Here is a 19,289-nt window from a genome sequence, read left to right as displayed (position 1 = left end):
TACTCACAGGTGTGCGTTTCCCTCAGGCCACCACAGCAAACTGAAGCTGCAGGCCACCGTGGTTCTGACTCGATCAAGTTTCCTTAACCGTCTTTCTGTCTGCTCACCTCCCCTCACTGATGGAATTGATCCCTTCCAAAGAAACTTGCCTTCAAACCCTTAGGGCTGGCCTCTGGAGTGATCCAAGTGGAAATCAGGGGAGCCTCCACCGTGCACTCTTCTTTAGCCAGCCCCCACCCTGACAGCCCGGTGACCTACCACGGCCCTCTGCCAGGAGCCTCTTGAGACAGCGAACTAAGTGAATGTGAGGAACTTGGACATGATTGTGGGGAATTCCAACCGAAAAGAGAAATTTGGGTGCAAAAACAATATCCAATCTGTGCATTCTTTGTCATGAAACCCAATGTCTTAAAGACCTATTTGTTTATTTGAAAGGAAGACTTAGAGATCTTTCACCCGCTGGTTCACTCTTTATAATGGCTTCAACAGCCAAGGCAAGGCCAGGCACTCCATCCAGGTCTCCCACTTGGATGCCTTGGGCCATTTTCTATTGTTTTCCCAGGTGCTTTAACGAAGAACTGAACCTAGAATGGTGTGGCCATGACTCAAACTGGCAACCACATGGGATACTGGTGTTGCAAGCAGTAGCCCAATGCACCATGCCACAACTTGGCCTTGCCTAATACATGTTTTCTGTGCATGCTGGGAAGACCTCTTATATATATTAGCACACTTTGTTGTTTGCCAGGATCTCTACCTCAAAACCTAGGAGTTGAACAACCACACTGGGGAGCATGCATATAGCCTAGTGGTTAAGATGCTTGTGTCCCACAGTGGAATGTCAGGTTTGATGCCTGCCTCCAGCTCCTGACTCTAGTTTCCCACTGGTGTGGACCCTGGGAGAAGCTGTAATGGGCGCACTCTACTTCCCACCGCCCTCATGAGAGACATAGATTGCATTCCCAGTTCTTAGCTTTGACCCCAGGCCAATCCAGCCCTGGCTAATGTGGACATTTGGGGAATGAACCAACAGATGAGTGTTTCTCTCCCTCTCTTCCCCTCTCTGTCTCCCCCTACTTCTTCCCTCTGTCTTGAGAGACAGAGATTGAAATTTAAATTTTTGAAGCCATTTATTTTTATTAGACAGATTTACAGAGAGAAGGAAAAGAGAGATCTTCCATCCTCTGGTTCACTCTCCAAATGACCATAGTGGCTGGTACCGGGAGCTTCTTTTAGGTCTCCAACACAAGTGCAGGGTCCAAGGCCTTGGACCATCCTCCAGTGCTTTCCCAGGCCATAAGCTGGATGGGAAGTGTAGCAGCTGGGACATGGACCGGCAGCCAGATGGGATCCTGGCACTTGGAGGTGGAGGATTAAACAGTTGAACCAATGCACTGGGCCCAAATACATTAAACATTTTTAAAACCTTCTTTGTCCATGCTTATGCGCTCAGGGCTGAGCTCAGCTGGCAGTGCTGCAGCTTGCCTTGGTCCTTCCTGCAGCTGCAGTCAGGAATTCCAAGGCAACTTCATCCACATGGGTGACAGCTTGGCTGAGGAGGCTAGAACTGCTGGCAAGGGGTTGCACATCTCTCCACGTGGCCCAGGAGGGCAGGCGCGTTTCTTCACATGGTGACTCAAGCACACCAATAAAGCCAGGTCCTGTTTACCCCACACTCACAGACCTTGTTTGGTCCTGGAGCTCATGTAGGGTATAAAATCCCAAAGTCATAAATTAAAGGTGCTATGGGTAAAAATTTATCCAACGATGGTGCTTAAGAGGTGGGCCTGGTGGGAGGTACTTGAAGCCCTGAAATGTTCCCCCAGGAGCTGGTTGTGGCAAGAGAGCTGGTTGAACAAGCCCAGCTGCGCTCTGCTTCCTGGCTGTGTGATGCTTGGTGCTCCCTCAGGACTCCACCAACAAGGGCTCCTTCAGCAATGCCAAACCCACAGGGCCTCCTGGCCTTGGACTGTGACTGATGCTCCTGAGCCAGAGGCAGTCATGTGACCAAGGCCAGGGTCTATCCCAGGGCATGAACAGTGGGTAGCAGAGTTATCGGAGGGAGCTAGTGTGAAGCTTCCAATAGCAGCTACCATGCACTAGCACATGTGTCCCTCTAAGTACCGATATGGTGGCAGCTGGCTCATGGAAGACTCATGGGAATATATACTGAATGTTGCTGATTCTAAAAAGAATTGGAATTCATGAAGACTCAGAATGATGGCATAGTAGCTAAATTCTCATCTTGCAATCACCGGGATCCCATATGGGAACCAGTTCATGTCCCAGCTGCTCCACATCTCATCCAGCTTGTGGCTTGGGAAAGCAGCAAAGGATGGCACAAAGCCTTGGGACCCTGTACCCGCATGAGAGACTGCAAGAAACTCCTGGCTTCAGATCAACTTATCTCTGGCTGTTGTGGCCACTGAGGAGTGAACCAGTGAATGGAACAGAACATCTTTCTCTCTGTCTCTCCTTCTCTGTAAATCTGATTTTCCAATAAAAATAAATAAATCTATTTTAATAAAGAAATTTATAAAACAATTGCATGGTGCAAATTGATACTTGCTTTGTCGTTATCTAATTCTCATTGATGGCATCTGAAATTTCACTGATGTAAGATGTCTATCCAGATGGCTAGTGTTATGGATTGCATGATTTTTTTTATTTATAATTTTTTAATTTATTTGGAGAAGAGAGAGAAATCTTGCTTCCATTGAGTCACCCCCCCCCCAATGGTCTAACAACAGCTAGGGCTGGGCTAGACTAAAGCCAGGAGCCCAGAACCCATCTGGGTCTCCCAGGTGGGTTGAAGAGGGTTTAAGGACTTGGACCATTATCTGCTACTTTCTCAGGCACCTTAGGAGGAAGCTTGATGAGAAGCAGAACAGTGAAGACTTGGACCTCCCTCCAACATGGGTTACCAGCATCATAGGCAGTGACTTAACCAGCTGTGTCACAATGCTGGGCCTAGACTACATGTTTGTGTTCCCACCCCCGAGTCCATTTGCTGAAACCGAAAGCCTCAGTGGGATAGCATTTGTGTGTTGGAACTTTGGGAGGTAATTATGTCACGAGGCTACAGCCTGCATCATGGGATTAATGACTTTATCAGAAGGGATGTGAGATGGTTTGCTTCCCCATTCTGTGCCATGTGAGGTCACAGCGAGATGACAGCCATCAGGAGCCCTCGCCAGGCAGTGTGTAGCTGGACTCCCCACCTTCTAGAACTGTTAAGAATGATTTTGTTCTGGTTAATCCATTCAGTCTATGCTATTCTATGGCAGCAGCCTGCAATAACACACACACACACACACACACACACACACACACACACACACACCACTGACACAATCCTACAATCTTCATTTTTTAAAAAGATGTATTTATTTTATTGGAAAGAAAGATATGTAAAGAGAAGGAGAGACAGAGAGAAAGATCCTCTGTCTGTTGGTGCACTTCCCAAGTGGCTGCAACAGCCAGAGCTGAGCCAGTCCAAGGCCAGGAGCCAGCAGCTGTCCTCTCCTCTATTGCCTTCCCAGGACATAAACAGGGAGCTGGATGGAAAATGGAGCAGCTGGGACACGAACCAGTACCCATGTGGGATCCCGGCCATGCAAGGCGAGGATTTTGGCTACTAGGCCATTGCGCCAGACCTGACAAAATCCTTTTCAATGGGACATCAGGTCATCAAATGAACAACAGAAAAAATATTTTTCCTGCCTGCCAAAATTTCAAAAGCAGTGTTTTTAAGATAAGTATTTTGAGTAATTGGCAAACTTTGTGAAAGCGTCACCCACTGACCTCCTCAACATGGCCATTCCTGTCCCGTTTCCTGGGAGCTCCTCACCAACTGTTAATCTGTTGGTCACTCCTGTTTGAAAAAACACAAAGGCCTCTTTCCCCTTGCAACTCTGAATAAAACAGAAGGTGTAACCAGAATCAGAATAACGGAGCAAAGTGGATTTGTTCATGAAACTGGGGCGTTGTACCCCACTTGGCAACATGAAAAGATCTTTCTTCTAACATCTACCAAGCACATATTTAATATAAATGATCTGTATCTATGTGTTTATGTTGTGAAGAGTCAATGCCAGCTCAAAGGCCTTTGGGAGAATTAGAAATAAGTCGTCCCTCCCCAAACCATCTGGCTGAAAATCCAGTGCGATATTGCTGCCAGGATGTGTCACATTACTGCCGCCTGCTGGTGAACCTACAAGGGTGGGACCTGGGTTTTTTTGTTTTTTTTTTTTTAATTTAAAGATTTATTTATTTTATTACAAAGTCAAATATACATAGAGGAGAGATAGAGGGGAAGATCTTCCATCCGATGATTCACTCCCCAAGTGAGCCGCAACGGGCCGGTGCGCGTCGATCCGAAGCCGGGAACCAGCAACCTCTTCCGGGTCTCCCACGCGGGTGCAGGGTCCCAAAGCATTGGGCTGTCCTCCACTGCTTTTCCAGGCCATAAGCAGGGAGCTGGATGGGAAGTGGAGCTGCTGGGATTAGAACCGGCACCCATATGGGATCCCGGGGGGCGTTGAAGGCAAGGACTTTAGCCGCTAGGCCACGCCGCCGGGCCCAGGGACCTGGGGTTTTGCAGTGCAGATTTTGAACACCGGATTCAGGAGCCTTGGAATTGTGGCCCTCAGAGCAGCACCTGGCACAGACTGGGTGTCTCAGGGATGTTTGCTATTCCAAGGTTCCGAAATTTAACAAATATGAGGGGTTATCAAAGTTTGTGAAGACATACAATTAAAAGAAGTTTGCTGTCCGGCACCATGACTAAGATTCCAGCTGTAGCAGTGGCTTCCTGTACGGGCACCACTTGCAAGTCCCAGATGCTCCAGCTCTCAGTTTATGGTCTGGGAAGGCAGTGGAGGACAGCTCAAGTCCTTAGGCCCCTGCTCCTATGTGGGAGAGCCAGAAGTCTCAGCATCTCTCCTCTCTGTAGCTCTGCCTTTTTAATTTAAAAGATCTTAAAAAAAAAAAAACTATATTGCTACAGATTGAGTTAATTGAAAAAAAGGGTTGTTTGATTGCAATTTGAAATCCTTGTATTCCAAAGATCTCTCCCTACTTGCTAAGTGACAGTCACAGTTCTAACAGCTTCACAAATGCTAATCCTTTTCAATTTCCTGTGACAATCTTATTGAAGTATGTGTCATCTGCAGAGGGCTAACTCCAACATGCCACACAATGGAACACATGACGGCATGCATTTCAGCTTCTTATAGACATCACATATTCCTCTCTGGGCATATTATGGAAATTCCCACACCCCATGGAGATCCTTAGAGAGTTGAAGATTTGGAAAGTCAAGAAAGAATGCTGGGGGCCCGGCAGCGTGGCCTAGCGGCTAAGGTCCTCGCCTTGAACGCCCCGGGATCCCATATGGGTGCCGGTTCTAATCCCAGCAGCTCCACTTCCCATCCAGCTCCCTGCTTGTGGCCTGGGAAAGCAGGGGAGGACGGCCCAATGCATTGGGACCCTGCACCCGCGTGAGAGACCCAGAGGAGGTTCCAGGTTCCCGGCTTCGGATCGGTGCAGCACCGGCCGTTGCGGTCACTTGGGGAGTGAACCATCGGACAGAAGATCTTCCTCTCTGTCTCTCCTCTCTGTATCTCTGACTTTGTAATAAAATAAATAAATCTTTAAAAAAAAAAAAAAGGAAAGAATGCTGGGCCTGGCGCGATAGTGTAGCAGTTAAAGTTCTCACCTTGAACGCGCCCAGGATCCCACATGGGTGCCGGTTCTAATCCCGGCAGCTCCACTTCCCATCCACCTCCTTGCTTGTGGCCTGGGAAAGCAGTCGAGGACGGCCCAAATCTTTGGGAGCCTGCACCCGTGTGGGAGACCTGGAAGAGGCTTCTGGCTTTGTATTGACTCAGCTCCAGCCGTTGCAGCTGCTTGGGGAGTGAACCATCGGACCGAAGACCTTTCTCTCTGTCTCTCCTCCTCTGTGTATATCTGCCTTTCCAATAAAAATAAATAAAATCTTAAAAAAAAAAAAAAAAAAAAAAGAAAGAAAGAATGCTAAGACTCCCAGGCCCTCACAGGGCTCGCAGATTCGGGTGGATGCTGTTTGCAACTGTATGCAGGCAAGTCACAACAGGAAACTTGGTGGGTTTTGGGGGAGACATACATATATCACAGATTATTTTTTTTTTGTTTGTAAACATATTGGTTTTAATTGTCAAGATTACTCCAGGGCAAGAGTTCTTCTCCAATTCTTTCTCTCCGGCTCTTGTTCCAGAGGCACCCAGCTGTGGTGGTCGAACATTCCAGTTGGTTCGACAGCTTGAGCTGCTTATTGGGCCTACCCTGCCTTAGTCAATCTGCAGGGCAGCGGCCAGCCAGGTGTGCGGCGGCTGGTACTGGAGGAACCGTCTTGCTCTGATGACGTGTACACAGGCTTCTTCCGGGTTCCCGTGTGCATGGCCTGCTCTGGGCACTTAAAAAGCCACACGGATGCAGTGGTGCTTCAGCTTGCATGGCAGCACCCCCTTGTTGAGCTGGTAGAAGTCGACCAGCTGGATCAGATCAGAGAACTTGGTGTTCCCATCATCCAGGCTGAGGAAGGGCTGGTCTTCCTCCTTGCGAGGCAGGATCTGCAAGTTCTTAATCTTCTGGTGATGGCACAGTGTCAATACAAAGGCCTTTGGATTACTCGGGCTGTCACGGAGGAGGAAAAGTCTATCCACCAGCCCTTTCTGCTTGATAACGCAGTGTGACCCCTCACGGGAGATGCGGCCATGGAACCACACAGCTGTGTGCGGTGGATCTCTGAGGACGGAGAACGGGGCAGAGTAAGACCAGGCATGGTGACCGTGGTGAGCGGGATGACCTCCTCCCACAGATTCTTTATTAAATCTTTTTAAAATTATTTTTATTTTTGGTGATTTTTACATAGTTGATTAGGGTGCAAAAGGTCAAAGGGGGAAGAGCAGAGATAAGGGGAGAAGGCGCACCCAGCCTCCCTACCACCTCCGTACCCTGGAATGGATAGCCACCTGACACCACTCCAAGGGTCCTGCTCAAGAGTTTTTGATGGTTCAACAGTTCTGAATCACTGCCAATCTCACCGTTCCTGGCACAATGAAATCTCTCCAGAATCCACTGGTTGACATAGTCCACCTTAGAGTCTCCATTTGACCAGGTTTTCACTGCCAACAGTTGGCTGGGGTAGATAATCAATTTGTTCTGTCTGCTGTCCTCTATTATGGTACCAGGTGTCCTCTGCAGGCTTCAAGGTACTGCCATATCCTCCTTGTGCACTTGGATATGCTGTCTACTGCTCTAAGCCACTGAGGAGGCCCAGCTCTGACGCATGCACTCCACAGTCAAGCCATGGAACCTGCAATTCTCTCCACAGTTGGCCCAAAGAAACTTTATCTTATGTGACCCCAGACCTTATTCTTGTATGTGCTTGCCAATACATGATCTGCCACAGTCTGTCGCCCCAATCAGCTTATGTACACATTGGTGGTTGCAATTGCTGGGTCAGTTCTGCCTTTAGCCCTGTCTTTTACATGAACCAATGGGTGTTGCAGCCCAGCCCCAATCCTACCCACCAAACACTCAGCCCCCACGCAAACCAGAAGGAGCTGCAGCCTAGTTGGAGCAACCTGCAATAACCCCCACCAAGCCCACCCCCTGACCTGGTTCCCATGCTTGTCAGTATGTACAGCAGACTGGTCTAATCTGCCCCACATCCCATTCAGCTCTTGTAAATGTCAATGGCACTGAAGCCTAGTTCAACCAGCCGCACTATCCAGCCCACACACGTGCTGGCGGGTGCCACTCTCTGTCTAGCCATGCCTGTCCCAGTCCTGATTTTCATGCTCACTAGTGGGAGTGGCAACCTAGAGGAAAGTGCTTACTGTTTCCCTACTGAGCCCACTCCCTGATCTTGCACTATCCAGGGGATTCTGTAATTCAACTTGATAGAATTTGCATCTGCATCTGCATTTACATCTGCCAGCTGATGCTGCAGCGAAGCCCATCCAACCCACACTCACTCTGACTTATGCGTGTGCCAGTAGAACAGTCAACCCAGCCTGGCTTTCCCTTGATCTAGCCCTCATGAGGCCAACAGGAGTTGTAGTCCGGCCGGGCCTAGTCTGTCCCCATCCCAGCTCTCACGTTCTCCCATGGGAGTGATGGTCCAGCAGGGGAGCCCCCATAACTCCCTCTACTGGGTTCACTCCTGAGTCTCTTGGGTGCTGGTTGGGCATTGCGGCCCAGTCTGGCATGGCCTGCCTCTCCTCAGCATTTGCCAGTGGGTGCTGTAGCCTGGCCGGGTCTGGTCCACCCCCAGTTCCAGCTTGGGGGCTACAGCCTAGTGCAGCCCAGCTGGCCCCCAGTCCTGGCCCTAACGTGAACTGGCTTGTGCTGCAGCCTGACCCACACTCTGTTCTGGTGCTCGGATTTGCCAGTGGGTGATATGAACTGGCCCAGCCTGGTTCGCCCCCAGACCTGAAGCAAATGTGTGCTGGTGGGTACTATTACCTGGCCTGGTCTGGGCTGTTCCCTATCATGCTTCTTGCACTCACCTGCAGGGACTGTGACTCGACAGAGGAGTTGCCCAAACTCCTCCATCAGAACCTCAAGAGGAGGGCCCGACGGCATGGCCTAGTGGCTAAAGTCCTCGCCCTAAACGTGCCAGGATCCCATATGGGTGCTGGTTCTAATCCCGACCAATCCACTTCCCATCCAGCTCCCTGCTTGTGGCCTGGGGAAGCAGTCAAGGACAGCCCAAAGCCTTGGGACCCTGCACCAGCGTGGGAGACCCAGAGGAGGTTCCTGGCCCCTGGCTTCAGATCGGCGCAGCACTGGCTGTTGTGGTCACCTGGGGAGTGAATCATAGGACGGAAGATCTTCCTCTCTGTCTCTCCTCCTCTATGTATATCTCACTTTCCAATAAAAATAAATAAATCTTTGGAAAAAAAAAAAAAGAACTTCAAGAGGAAACTTGACAGGCCTGGAAGTTGCTGCCAGTTCAGCACCACGGAAAGCTCCCGGGAGCCATTTCCAAGCCTCTGGGCACCGCCCTCTTGCTTGCCAGCCCTCCGCCGTCAGAATCTGCCCAGATTTAAAGCTCTCTGATCCCTGTTTAACAAAATGCAGGGGGTGTGGGACAGATGGACACCAGTGTGGCCTGGAAAGCATGAACACAGAACGGCCTGGTGGGGAGGAGGACTTTATTGGGATGTTAGTGGGGGGAGACGTAGGAGGGTGAATTCCAGGGAACAACAGATACTGGGACCAAGGTGGTGGTTACCTTAAGGTGCAATAAATTAACTTACAAAATAAATTAAGGTGAGGGGGCTCCCCGTGGGGAGGCAGCTGGGACTATCTGGGGATTTCTTAGGGGCAAAGATGGAATTGGAAAGGGGAAAGAATGTCCAGCCCCCCCATCACACAGGGAATGAAATGAGCTTTTCAAGACCCCACCCCAATCCCACTCTGGGCTGGGAATCGGGTTCCCGGGTGGGGGGGGATCCTGGGGAAGGAGGAAGGTCTGGGCTCAGCTGAAGGCATGAAGCGGACAGGCTCAGGGGCGTTCCTCTAGGAAGCGGTAGGTGGGGTTCTCGTAGCCATGCTGCTGCAGTTCCCGGAGCTGCTGCTCCTCCAGGGTCAGCATGGGGTCCACCTGCAAGATGGGTATGGCCGAGGTCACAGAGCAGACCCCCCACAGCCTGTGCATGCCCACCTGGCATCCTGGGCCTCACCTCTACCACTCCATGGCTGATGGCCCCATAAGGCTTTTTCTTGCGTAGCAGGAGTAGAGAGAGGATGATCAAGGAGCCTCCGCCTGCTCCCATGATCAGCAGCCCGGACACGGCCTCCCGGGACACACCTGTGCCTGCTGGTGCCTGCAGGGAGAGGCAGTGAGGCAGAGGATGACTGGGACGCTCTTTGGTGTGGCTTCTGGAGTTACCACCTAGCTGCTGACCTCTGACCTCTCCCTGCAGGTGCCCAGGAGCTTCCTCCTCTTACCAGCTCGTCTCTCTGAATCTCCGATGAGTGGGAAGGAAAACCCCTTGCAATGGACACATTCACCTGGGGGGTGGGGAGGAGGAAGAGGAGGAAGAGGAGGAAGGATCATGGATCCAGGAGTCTAGTCCACCCCAGACGCTCAAGAGGGCACCCTTAGTCCTCTTCCCTAGGAGCCCCCAGTCCACGTCCTCAGCATCCCCTCCCTCAGACTGGGGCGTCCAGCCCCGTGTCTCGTCCCGCAGGAGCCCGTGGCTCTGCCCCACTCACCTTTTGTTCATACTGCTCCAGGGGGCTCAGCTTCTCTTTCCCAGGGGATGCAGTCTCTTGCTCTGCAGACCCTACCCCCCACCCCCAAGTTCTTTCTCATCCTCAAAGATCCAGAGGGATGACACCCCCTGCTCAAGGAAGGAGTCACAAACAGCGCCATGCCCCCTCCCCTGCAGGTCTGGAGTTCCCCGTATGCAAACCCTTTCCCAGGGTGAGTTCAGGAACTCAGTGGGGTCAGTGGCTGGGGTCTGCCCTGTGAGACACTCACCTTTTGGGAGGGTCACAAGGGTATCTGCTGGAAGTCGGCAGAGGTGAGGCGAGGAGAGGGTAAGGGGTGGGGAGGAGAGGAGGTGGTCTTCAGCGAGCAGTGGAGGAACACTCTCGCAGGGTTGGACAGAGAAGAGCAGGGGTCACGCAGAGTCCCCCTCCCATGCCCCCACCCTGCATGACCTCGGTCACTCCTCCCTGTGCATTCACGGTGGTGGCTCAGACGCTCACAGACATCAAGTGGTCACAAGTGACCTTCCCCGCCGTCTGGGCTCATCCCTGTACAGGTTCACTCACCATCCTTGGGATATGGGGGCGTCAGTCCACCCTGGTCCTCACTGCTGCTTCCAGGGGCGGCAGCTTCCAATTCACTGGGACCCAGGCGTTCCGAGTGGAGGAGTTCCTCTAAGAGAAACAGAGCAGAAAGTTAGTCAAGGTGCTAAGTATGGGAATGTCACAGAACAAAATGCCGTCCCTGGAGGGACTGGGAGACCCTGCTGAGGCAGCGTCAGCATGGAGTGTGGATTAGCACCATGTGTGATCTAAGAAGGCAGTAAGTGGATAACAGGATGGGGCGGGATGGGGAGCAGAGCGGCAGTGACCGTCCATAGACACAGCTTGCTTAAATGCCAGGGGAACTGTGTTTTGGCAAGGGCCATCCAGCAGGAAGTACCAAGAGATCTGAGAGTTGTGGGAGGTCACGGTTTCTGCACTCTGGTCTGAGATGCAGGTCCTTCCCCTCAAAGTTGGATTGATTTCTAACCAATGGGAAAATAGGCAGGACTGATGGTGTGGCATAGCAGGTACAGCCGTCACCTGAAGTGCAGCATCCAATAGGGATACCGATTTGTGTCCCAGCTGCTCCACTTCCAGTCCAACTCTCTGCTAATGTGTCTGGGAAAGCAGCAGAAAATTGTCCAAGTGTTTGGACCCCTGCCACCCACGTGGGAGACCCAGATGAAGTGCTTAGCTCCTGGCTATTGCAGCCATCTGGGGAGCGAACCAGTGAATAGAAGATCTCTCTCTCTCTCTCCCTCTCTCTCTCTCCATAACTCTAATTTTCAAATAAATAAGTAAATCTTTTTAAAAAAGAAAAGGAAGAGGAGGAGGAGAAAAAGATGGGCCCAAGTCTTAAGAATACCAGAGTATATCTGCTTTCGTGCTAGAAGAAACCTGTACCACCACGTGCGACATCGAACTCTGCTGCCTGCAGAAGCCACACTCCATGGAGAAGCTGACTTGGAGAGCGAGAGAGAGCCATCTCGCAGAGCCTCCAGCCCCCAGACGATCTGCTAGCTGACTTTAACTACACACTTCTCTACCAGAAGAACCACCCGGCTGAACCCAGGCCAGCGGACAGGATGGTGAACAGAGACATGGATCACTGGTTTCGATCTGTAAGTTCTGGGGGAGTTCACTATACAGGAATACATAACTGAGACGGGTGGGAGGCATTGGAGGTCGTGGGTCAAGGTCTTCCCTGAGCAATCTGGAGTGGGGGGTTGGAGGTCATGGTCTTCCCTGAGAGATCTGGGAGCCGAGGGTAACAGGCACTCACGGATCTGGGGCCGTAGCTCCTGGGCCAGGTGAGGGTTCTGGTCAAGCAGGCCCAGGCTCTGGTTCATCCTTTCCTCAATCACCTGAAGGTGAGTCTGCACCTGTGCAGGAGTGGGCAAGACAGGTGAACAGAGCCATGCAGGCTGGAGAACAGGACAGGGAGGCGGGATGAAGGGTCAGGGATCAGACCAGGGAGGAAAGGAAGATGCCAAAGGAGACACAGGACACAACGAGGAGGCTTGGGAAAGGAAGTGAGGTGCAAAGAAACAGGGTGAAGTGGGGGCATAGGAGACAAGGTGGGACACAAGGAACGAGGCACTGGGGGAAGGAAGGGCAGAAAACAGGGTCTGAAGGACAGTCGGAGGAGAGCTCAGGGACAGGAAATGAGACTGAGGGGGCTACAGGAAGGCAAGGCTTGGGAGTTCGGGAAGCACAGGACGGAATATTGCATAGGCGGAAGAGGAAAGAGGAGTCAGATTTGAGAGCACGGAACAGAGGAAGATAAGCCTGGTTAGGGAGAAAGAGGGGTTAAGGGTCAAGACAGAGGCGATGTGGAGATAGACAAGTAGAAATCCAAGGGACAGAAAATGAACTTAAGGGATGGGAAGGGGTCTTGAGCTGCTTCTAAAGACAGGAAGAGGGTAAAAGGGACAGGGAAGGACTAAGGACTGGGATCTGAGGTGTGGCAGAGCCTGGGACGGGCACAGGAAAGTCCTAAAGCACCTGGAAGCGCATCTGCTGGGCCTTCTCAGGGTCCACAGCAGCCACGTGCTGGTAGTGCCGCAACGTGTGCCTCTGCTCCTTCTGCTCGGCACGCAGGTAGCGCCGCAGGGCCAACAGGACTCGCTCTGCCTGTGGGAGGCAGGGACACAGGTTGCCCAGGTCCACCCCAGCCCTTCTCACCCTCCACTCTCTATCCAGCATTCCCCTAAAACCCACTGCCACCATCCCCCTACCTGAGGTGGATCCCCCTGCAGTGCTGCCAGGAAACCCTCCAGGGCAGCCCGGCGCTGGTCATTGATGAGGGCAATGACCCGGGTGGCATGGGTCTCCACCAGGCGCTGTCGCTCCCCAGACACCTGCTCCTCCAAAGTCTGCAGAATGGACTGGAAGTGCTGGTGTGGGGAGAGGAAAGAGGGGGCAGAGGGTCAGAAGAGATGAAGATGGGTAAAAGTCTAGGCCAGAGCGAGTCTGGAAAGGCAGGGCTACAGGGACAAGCAGGTGGAGTGCAGCGGGTGTCAGGCCAAGGCAGAGGCCACTTGGAGTTGGACTAGGTCAAAGCAGATGGGCTGGATGGGTAGAAAAAGGAACAGGTAGATTGGGGTGGGATTGGGCCCATGGGAGCCCATTTAAAGGTACACATTATAAGACCAAGAAGGAACAATTTGGGAATGGATCTGGCCCCTGACAAGAAGCCAAGTTTCGGAAGGAGGTCGGGCTCTAGCTCTGGAGTGGGTCACCCTGGAGACAAACTGGGCCTAGGTGAGACTCACAGGAAGCTCAGGGTAACCTGAGTGGGGTCTCAGGTCTCCACGGGGGGGGGGGGCATTGCTGATAAAGGGGAGTTAGGAGAGACCCAGAGCTGTGAGGCTGGGCTTAAGAAAGAGTGGCCAAGTAAGATGAGAGGGGCAGGCCCAGAGTTAGAGATCAGGGCCTAACAAGACAGGCTCAGAGGGATCCAGCCCCCCCAAGGGAGGAAAGTTAAGACATGGGGTGAAGCTGCCCAAGAGGAGGAGGACAGTGTCAGGCAAAGGACAGGGCCATCTGTGGGGCAGGGCCAGGAGGTGCTGAGCTAAGTAGGAAGGGGCCCAGTAGGACACAGTGCCATGAGCTCTCTAGGTAGTGTCCAGCTGTAGTTTTCCTACCTCGTTGAGTGCCTGCCTGTCGGCTTTAGGCAGATTCTTGGACTGGTTGTCAGCCAGGGCCCACTCACGCATCACCTGGAGGTGGGGGAGGGAATTCAGCATTCCAGACTCCTCCCCTGCTGCCCCCGACACACACACCCATCTGGTGAGTCCCGCAATCCCTCCTGAAGGCTGTGGAGACTCCAGGTCCCTTCAATCCCACTAGCATTTCCCAAAGAGAAACGCCCAGGGAAGTTTGAAGCAAGAATGTCACAGATCACAATTTCCACAGACATCTCCATGGGATTCTAGATGTGTCAGAAGTCCCTGGTCCTCTATGGGGGGCAGGGGTAGTACCGAAGGCTCAAGGTCAAAGGTGCTCAGGGAACCTCGGGAGGGAGTCTCAGCAGCATTGAGGGGGCTGTGCAATGGAGGAGGGTCCCAGGTCCCCAGTGCCGTTACCTCATTGATCTGACGCATCCTCCGCTCCTCCAGGTCCATCTTGGCCCTCAGGAAGCCTTCGTGCTCGCTGATTTCTCCAGGCATGCCAAAGTAAACATCCACCCCATCCGTGGGCCTTGGGGTGGGTGTGGCTGCAAGAACCAGGAGCAAGTGGGCTGCAGGCCGACCTCCCCAGCACCCCTCCTGTCTGGAGAACTACATGTCCCAGGGGGCACACTGGAGACCAGCCTGCATCTGGTTTAATCCCAGCTGCTGCCTGGCATCACAGGAGATGCAGTTCTGGACTGTATCTGCAAAGCTTAGCACTTGTTTTCCAAATAGCCACTTGCCTTGCAAATACCCCCAGATCATCCCATCCTTTTGAAACCCTCACGGGTTGGCCCTACCTTCCCTATTGTATGCAAAGCCCTTTCCCGCCTTCCATTCCTCCCAACTGGGCCTCTCCCACTCAACAGATCTCCCCTAAAGATGTCCTATCTCAAGGCTCTCCCAAAACCACCCTTGCTCTTGAGTGGGAAGGATTGGGGATCCAGAGACGGCCTCACCTTTGCTGACCACTGCAGGGGCGTGGGAGCTTGGCAGTGAGACTATGTCCTCTTCCCCGTCTTCCGCCTGTGGTGGCTCCACAAAGTAATCATCTACCAGCTGTGGGAAGGAGTCCTCCTCTTCCTCCTCCTCCTCACCTCCCTCAGTTCTGCCCCCCGGGGGCCAGGAGCGGGTGGAGGGGTCACTGTGGGAGCAGAATACCTTGGCAGTAAGAACCTGGCCCAGGCCTGCAGGGTTGGGGGACTGAGGGTTCCCACCCACTCACCCATCTGCCATCCCAGCTGGGTCAGGGGTCACTGGAGGCGGACAGCACACATACTCCACACCTCGGAACCGATCCGCGCCACAGGGCAGAAGCATGCCGGAGCCATGCAGGATGAGCCCTTGGGAACTGCAGGCCTGCGGGAAGAGTGGGCCAGATGCCAGATTTGTGGGGTCAGCTGCAGGGAGATGGGGAGCCTAGGGGCCTCGGGTTTGGGGACCTGGAATCTGGGTTCTGGTGAAAGAGGCTGGGGGATGGAGTTCCTGGATCCCAGGGAGGGCAGGTGTCCTGAGGTCCAGACACCAGTAGAGATGGGGAGGAGGTGGGGTTGGAAAGGCTATGCTCCTAACCTGCTGCGCCTCCTGATGCCTCCGGGCGGAACTCTCACACTGGTCCATGCGCTCCTGGTGCAAGAACCGGCAGCCTTCGGGCACCAGCAGGGCCTCGCTCACAAACTCACCCGCTGGGAGAGGGAGGGAGGGAGACCCCAGTGAGCCCCTCCAACAGCCACCAGCCTTGTAATTCAGAGAATGTCATCACCAGAGGCTTCCTTCTCCACTCTATTTGGGTCCCAGGCAACCAGTGTCCAAAACCTCACCTCCCACCTCTGGGACCCTCATCAGCCACCACTCTTGCCACCCCCAGGACTCACGTAGGCAGCGGAAGGGCACGACTTGGTGGTGGGGATGGACGCAGCCGCCACTCCGCACACCCCCGCACCAGCGCTCCATGGGGATGGCCTGGGTAGCCTGCTCCACACGTGCAATGTGCAGCTCCGGATACATCTGGCAGCAGCAGGTAGGAGGTTATGAGCCCACCGTCCCCTGCCACCAAATCACACCGTGGTCTCTATCCCTTTACTAGTCATGGGTGTTGGTAAGGACGTCTTCCTGGGTTTTCCGGCTTCTCAGTAGAACCAGCCTTACATGTCAGTGCCGGAGGGCCCACTAGCCATGCCCCCAGGAGCTCCCTGCTGTCCTCGTTCTCTCCTCCACCTGCCCATAAGCTAAGCCTTCTAAGGCCCAGTCCCTGCCATCCCTCCTACGCAGACAGGATCTTCCTTTCTAAAGCCCTCCCTGCCTCTTTGTGCCTTTCCACAGGTACCCCTTAGCCCTCCACGCCCCCATTGGGCTCCACCCCGTGCTCCACCCTGGCTCCTCTGGCCACTCCCAGCTGTACCCCCTATTCTTTACAAAGCCCACTACAGATGGCCAAACACTGGCTTTTGCTCTGGCCATCTTCCTTACCAAGCATCCCCTTTGCTTGACTTGGGTTCTACGCCAGCCTAGCCACACCTCTGTCGGTCACGCCCCCTTCGAGTTCCTAGCCGGCAGCTTCTCGGAGGTGGCTTCCTAAGGCCCCTACCTCGGTTCCCCTCCCCAGCCCAGCCCCGCAACCTCCTACTGGCCACGCCCCTCATGCGGGGCCTGCCCACCTGTCTGCAGTACTCGAGCGCGCGCTGCGGGTCCCGGAGGCAACGTCGGGAGAGCTGTGGGTCTGGCTCCCAGCGGCCGGTGCGCAGGTCCCGGTGAAGGGTTAGGCGCCCACATAGTCCTGCCACCTGGGCTGACCCCGGGGCCTGGCGGTGGAGACGGAGGAGACAATAAGGACCCGGAGGACGTTTGCAATTTGGGTCCCTTTTGCTCCCTTGGACACAAATACGCAGCCCCCCCCCCACTCCGTGCCAACCCCCTCCTCCAAGCACCACTCTCCCGCCTGCGTGGAGGCAATGTTCCCTGGGAAACAGCTCCCATGGGGCGGGGGTGCCCCAGCTCTCCTGTTACTATGGCGATCCGGGTCCCTCTCTCTCTTCACCGCCCCCCCCCCAGGGATTCTCTTAGCCTTGTTGCTGTGGAGACAGGCTCCACCCCCACCCCAGCGCAGCCGCACTGGAGCCCGAAGGGGTTAAACCTAATCGCGGGGGAGGAGGCGAGAACCCAGGCGTCCTGGCCCCTCCTCCCTCCAACCCCATCTCCGACTCCCTTTGCAAAGGCCGAGCCCTGGCTTCAGGGCCCTGCACGTCTGGACACCAGGTCCTTGAGGACTGGAGAGCTCCATCCTGATTGCGGGGGTGGGGAACAGGGGGAGGGGCGGTGTTGGCCGAAGGCTGGGGCCTCCGGGTCTTGGAAGGCAGCTGGGGCTCTCTTGCGCATCCCTAGGATGCAAGGGGCCTGGATCGTTGGGCTCCAGGGCCTTGCTGCCTGGTGGGTGTTGAGCTCGGGTGGGAAGAAGATGGGCTGAGTCGCCTTGGGTGAGCGAGTCCAGAGGGGGTGGCCTGGCTTCTGGGACCAGGGGGTCTGGGAAAGCCGGTTCCTATGCTAGCGGTGGGAGGGGCTGGGGCGTCAGGTGGGGGCAGCTGGGACCTGGAATGTTAGATTCATGAACACCTGGTTCTGTGAGGGACGCCTCGGGGCCAGCAGCCCTGATGGAAAGAGACTGCGCTTTCTGTCCTGGACATGTCCGCGGTCGGGGTCCAGAGGCCCGATCCCGTCCCCACCCCTTCCCCCACGACCCTGCCCGGCCTCACCTCGGCCGCGCTGGGACTCCCACCGGCCAGGCTCCCGACGGCGAGCTGCGCGCGCAGAAGCAGCAGCAAGACTGGCAGCGACGGCAGGCCCCAGCGGCGGCCCAGACCGCGAGCGGAGGGGCTGGCGGGCCCCATGTCCCGGCCCTTGCTCCCTCACGTCCCCTGCACTCCCCGCCTGGCCCGGCCCGGCCCCAGCGGTGACAGGAGCTCCCAGCGCCGCCGCCGCCTCCTCCCGCCGCCCCCGGGCTGCGCCGGCGCCGCCAGCCCCGCCCCGCGCCGGCCCCGCCTTCGCGGCCAGGACAATAGCGCGGCGGCTCTGCGCAGAGTGGGGCGGCTCGGGAGCCCCGCGTGGGGGCTGCGCAAGCCCCCGCCCCTCGGGAGCCCTGGAGGCCCTCCCCTTGCAAGGGCCCAGCCTGGAGTCCGGGTGAACTCTTGGCCCCTAGGGATTGGGGAGCCTAGACTTTCCCCTCTCCCACCCACAGTCAGCTGGGTCCTTCTCAAGGGGTACCACATGACAGCCTCACCGCCCCCCGCTCCACCTGCTACCATATGCGTTTCTGCTTTGAGGTTCGCAACAGCAGTTCAGGCCCATTGGCCTCCCTGATCTGGGCCACCTCCCTCAGAAAATCGGCCCTGAGGCTAGATCGCTGGACCTTCAATTGCTGACACAAGGACCCTAAACCAAGTAAAACCTCAGGTCTCCCTTTGTGTTCAAACGTTCGTTTTCATCTACTTGAAAGATGGAACAACAGAGATACTGAGAGAGGTCTTCCACCTGCTGGTTCACTCCTCAGATGATGACCATAATATACAATGCTGGGACAGGCAGAAACCAGACCCTCAGAAGTCCATCCAGGTTTCCCACGTAGGTGGCAGGGATCCCAACACTTGCCCCACGGAAGCAGAACAGCAGAGACTGCAGCCCTCACTCCAACATGTGGCTGGGAGGGGGTCGTTTCAAGTGGCAGCTGAACCTGATACACCATGGTGCCTGCACCTCACGTTGTCTCTTTCAGGGTGACCTGAGTCAATGACCTGAGTCAGGCATTCAGCGTCACACCCATCAAGGGACAAGGGTCTGGATCCCCAACTTTGTTTTAAGGCCCCCCGAGAGGTTCCATCTTTCCACTTTCTCAAGTTCCCCAGCAGGGCTTGCTGCTTTTTCTCCTCAAATGAAAATTCTGTCCCCCACCTGGGCAGATCGGGATAGCTCCACATGGGCAGGGTTGTGTGCATGTTTCTGTTGGTGGATGCAGGCCTGTGTGTGTGTGTGTGTGTGTGTGTGTGTGTGTGTGTGTGTGTTTGCAACCCTGGACATTCATGATTGTGAAAAGAGCCTAGCATGCCGACCACATAGCAAGGGTCTGAGAGGCAGCTCAAAGGTTAGCTTCTACAGCCACCCCCAGCTAAGAGACTTCGGCCTCTTCCTTCATGGGGAGAGCCATCCCTAAGACACAGTGCCTCTTTGACTCTTTTTATTATTAAACATAAATATTCTCAGATATCCACTCACACCCCCCCCCCAAAGATAGTACTCATCCTATTCCCACTCCCT

The 19,289-nt window shown here is 54.6% G+C and overlaps 1 protein-coding gene across 2 annotated transcripts; it reads right to left on the bottom strand.

The window, feature by feature from the left end:
- Positions 1-9,189: 9,189 nt before the first annotated feature.
- APLP1 (amyloid beta precursor like protein 1) lies at positions 9,190-17,979 on the bottom strand. 2 transcript variants are annotated; one of them, XM_004595041.4, is made up of 17 exons: positions 17,735-17,979; positions 16,643-16,786; positions 15,860-15,992; positions 15,558-15,670; positions 15,211-15,344; positions 14,945-15,129; positions 14,400-14,530; positions 13,959-14,033; positions 13,050-13,208; positions 12,817-12,945; positions 12,095-12,194; positions 10,834-10,941; positions 10,538-10,564; positions 10,270-10,340; positions 10,003-10,065; positions 9,735-9,878; positions 9,190-9,655 (listed from the first exon to the last, which is right to left on the bottom strand). In XM_004595041.4, the coding sequence occupies exons 1-17, from the start codon at positions 17,867-17,869 to the stop codon at positions 9,557-9,559; spliced, it is 1,950 nt and encodes a 649-aa protein (XP_004595098.2). In that variant the 5' UTR covers positions 17,870-17,979; the 3' UTR covers positions 9,190-9,556. The 2 variants fall into 2 exon arrangements, with proteins under 2 accessions (XP_004595098.2, XP_058530200.1); XM_058674217.1 differs by having other exon boundaries at positions 9,503-9,655; positions 10,538-10,624.
- Positions 17,980-19,289: the final 1,310 nt, after the last annotated feature.

The sequence above is a fragment of the Ochotona princeps genome, chromosome 16, assembly GCF_030435755.1.
Source record: "Ochotona princeps isolate mOchPri1 chromosome 16, mOchPri1.hap1, whole genome shotgun sequence".
NCBI lineage: Eukaryota > Metazoa > Chordata > Mammalia > Lagomorpha > Ochotonidae > Ochotona > Ochotona princeps.
The sequence above is the reverse complement of the archived record's forward strand: the minus strand, read 5'-3'. Positions and strand labels throughout refer to the sequence as shown.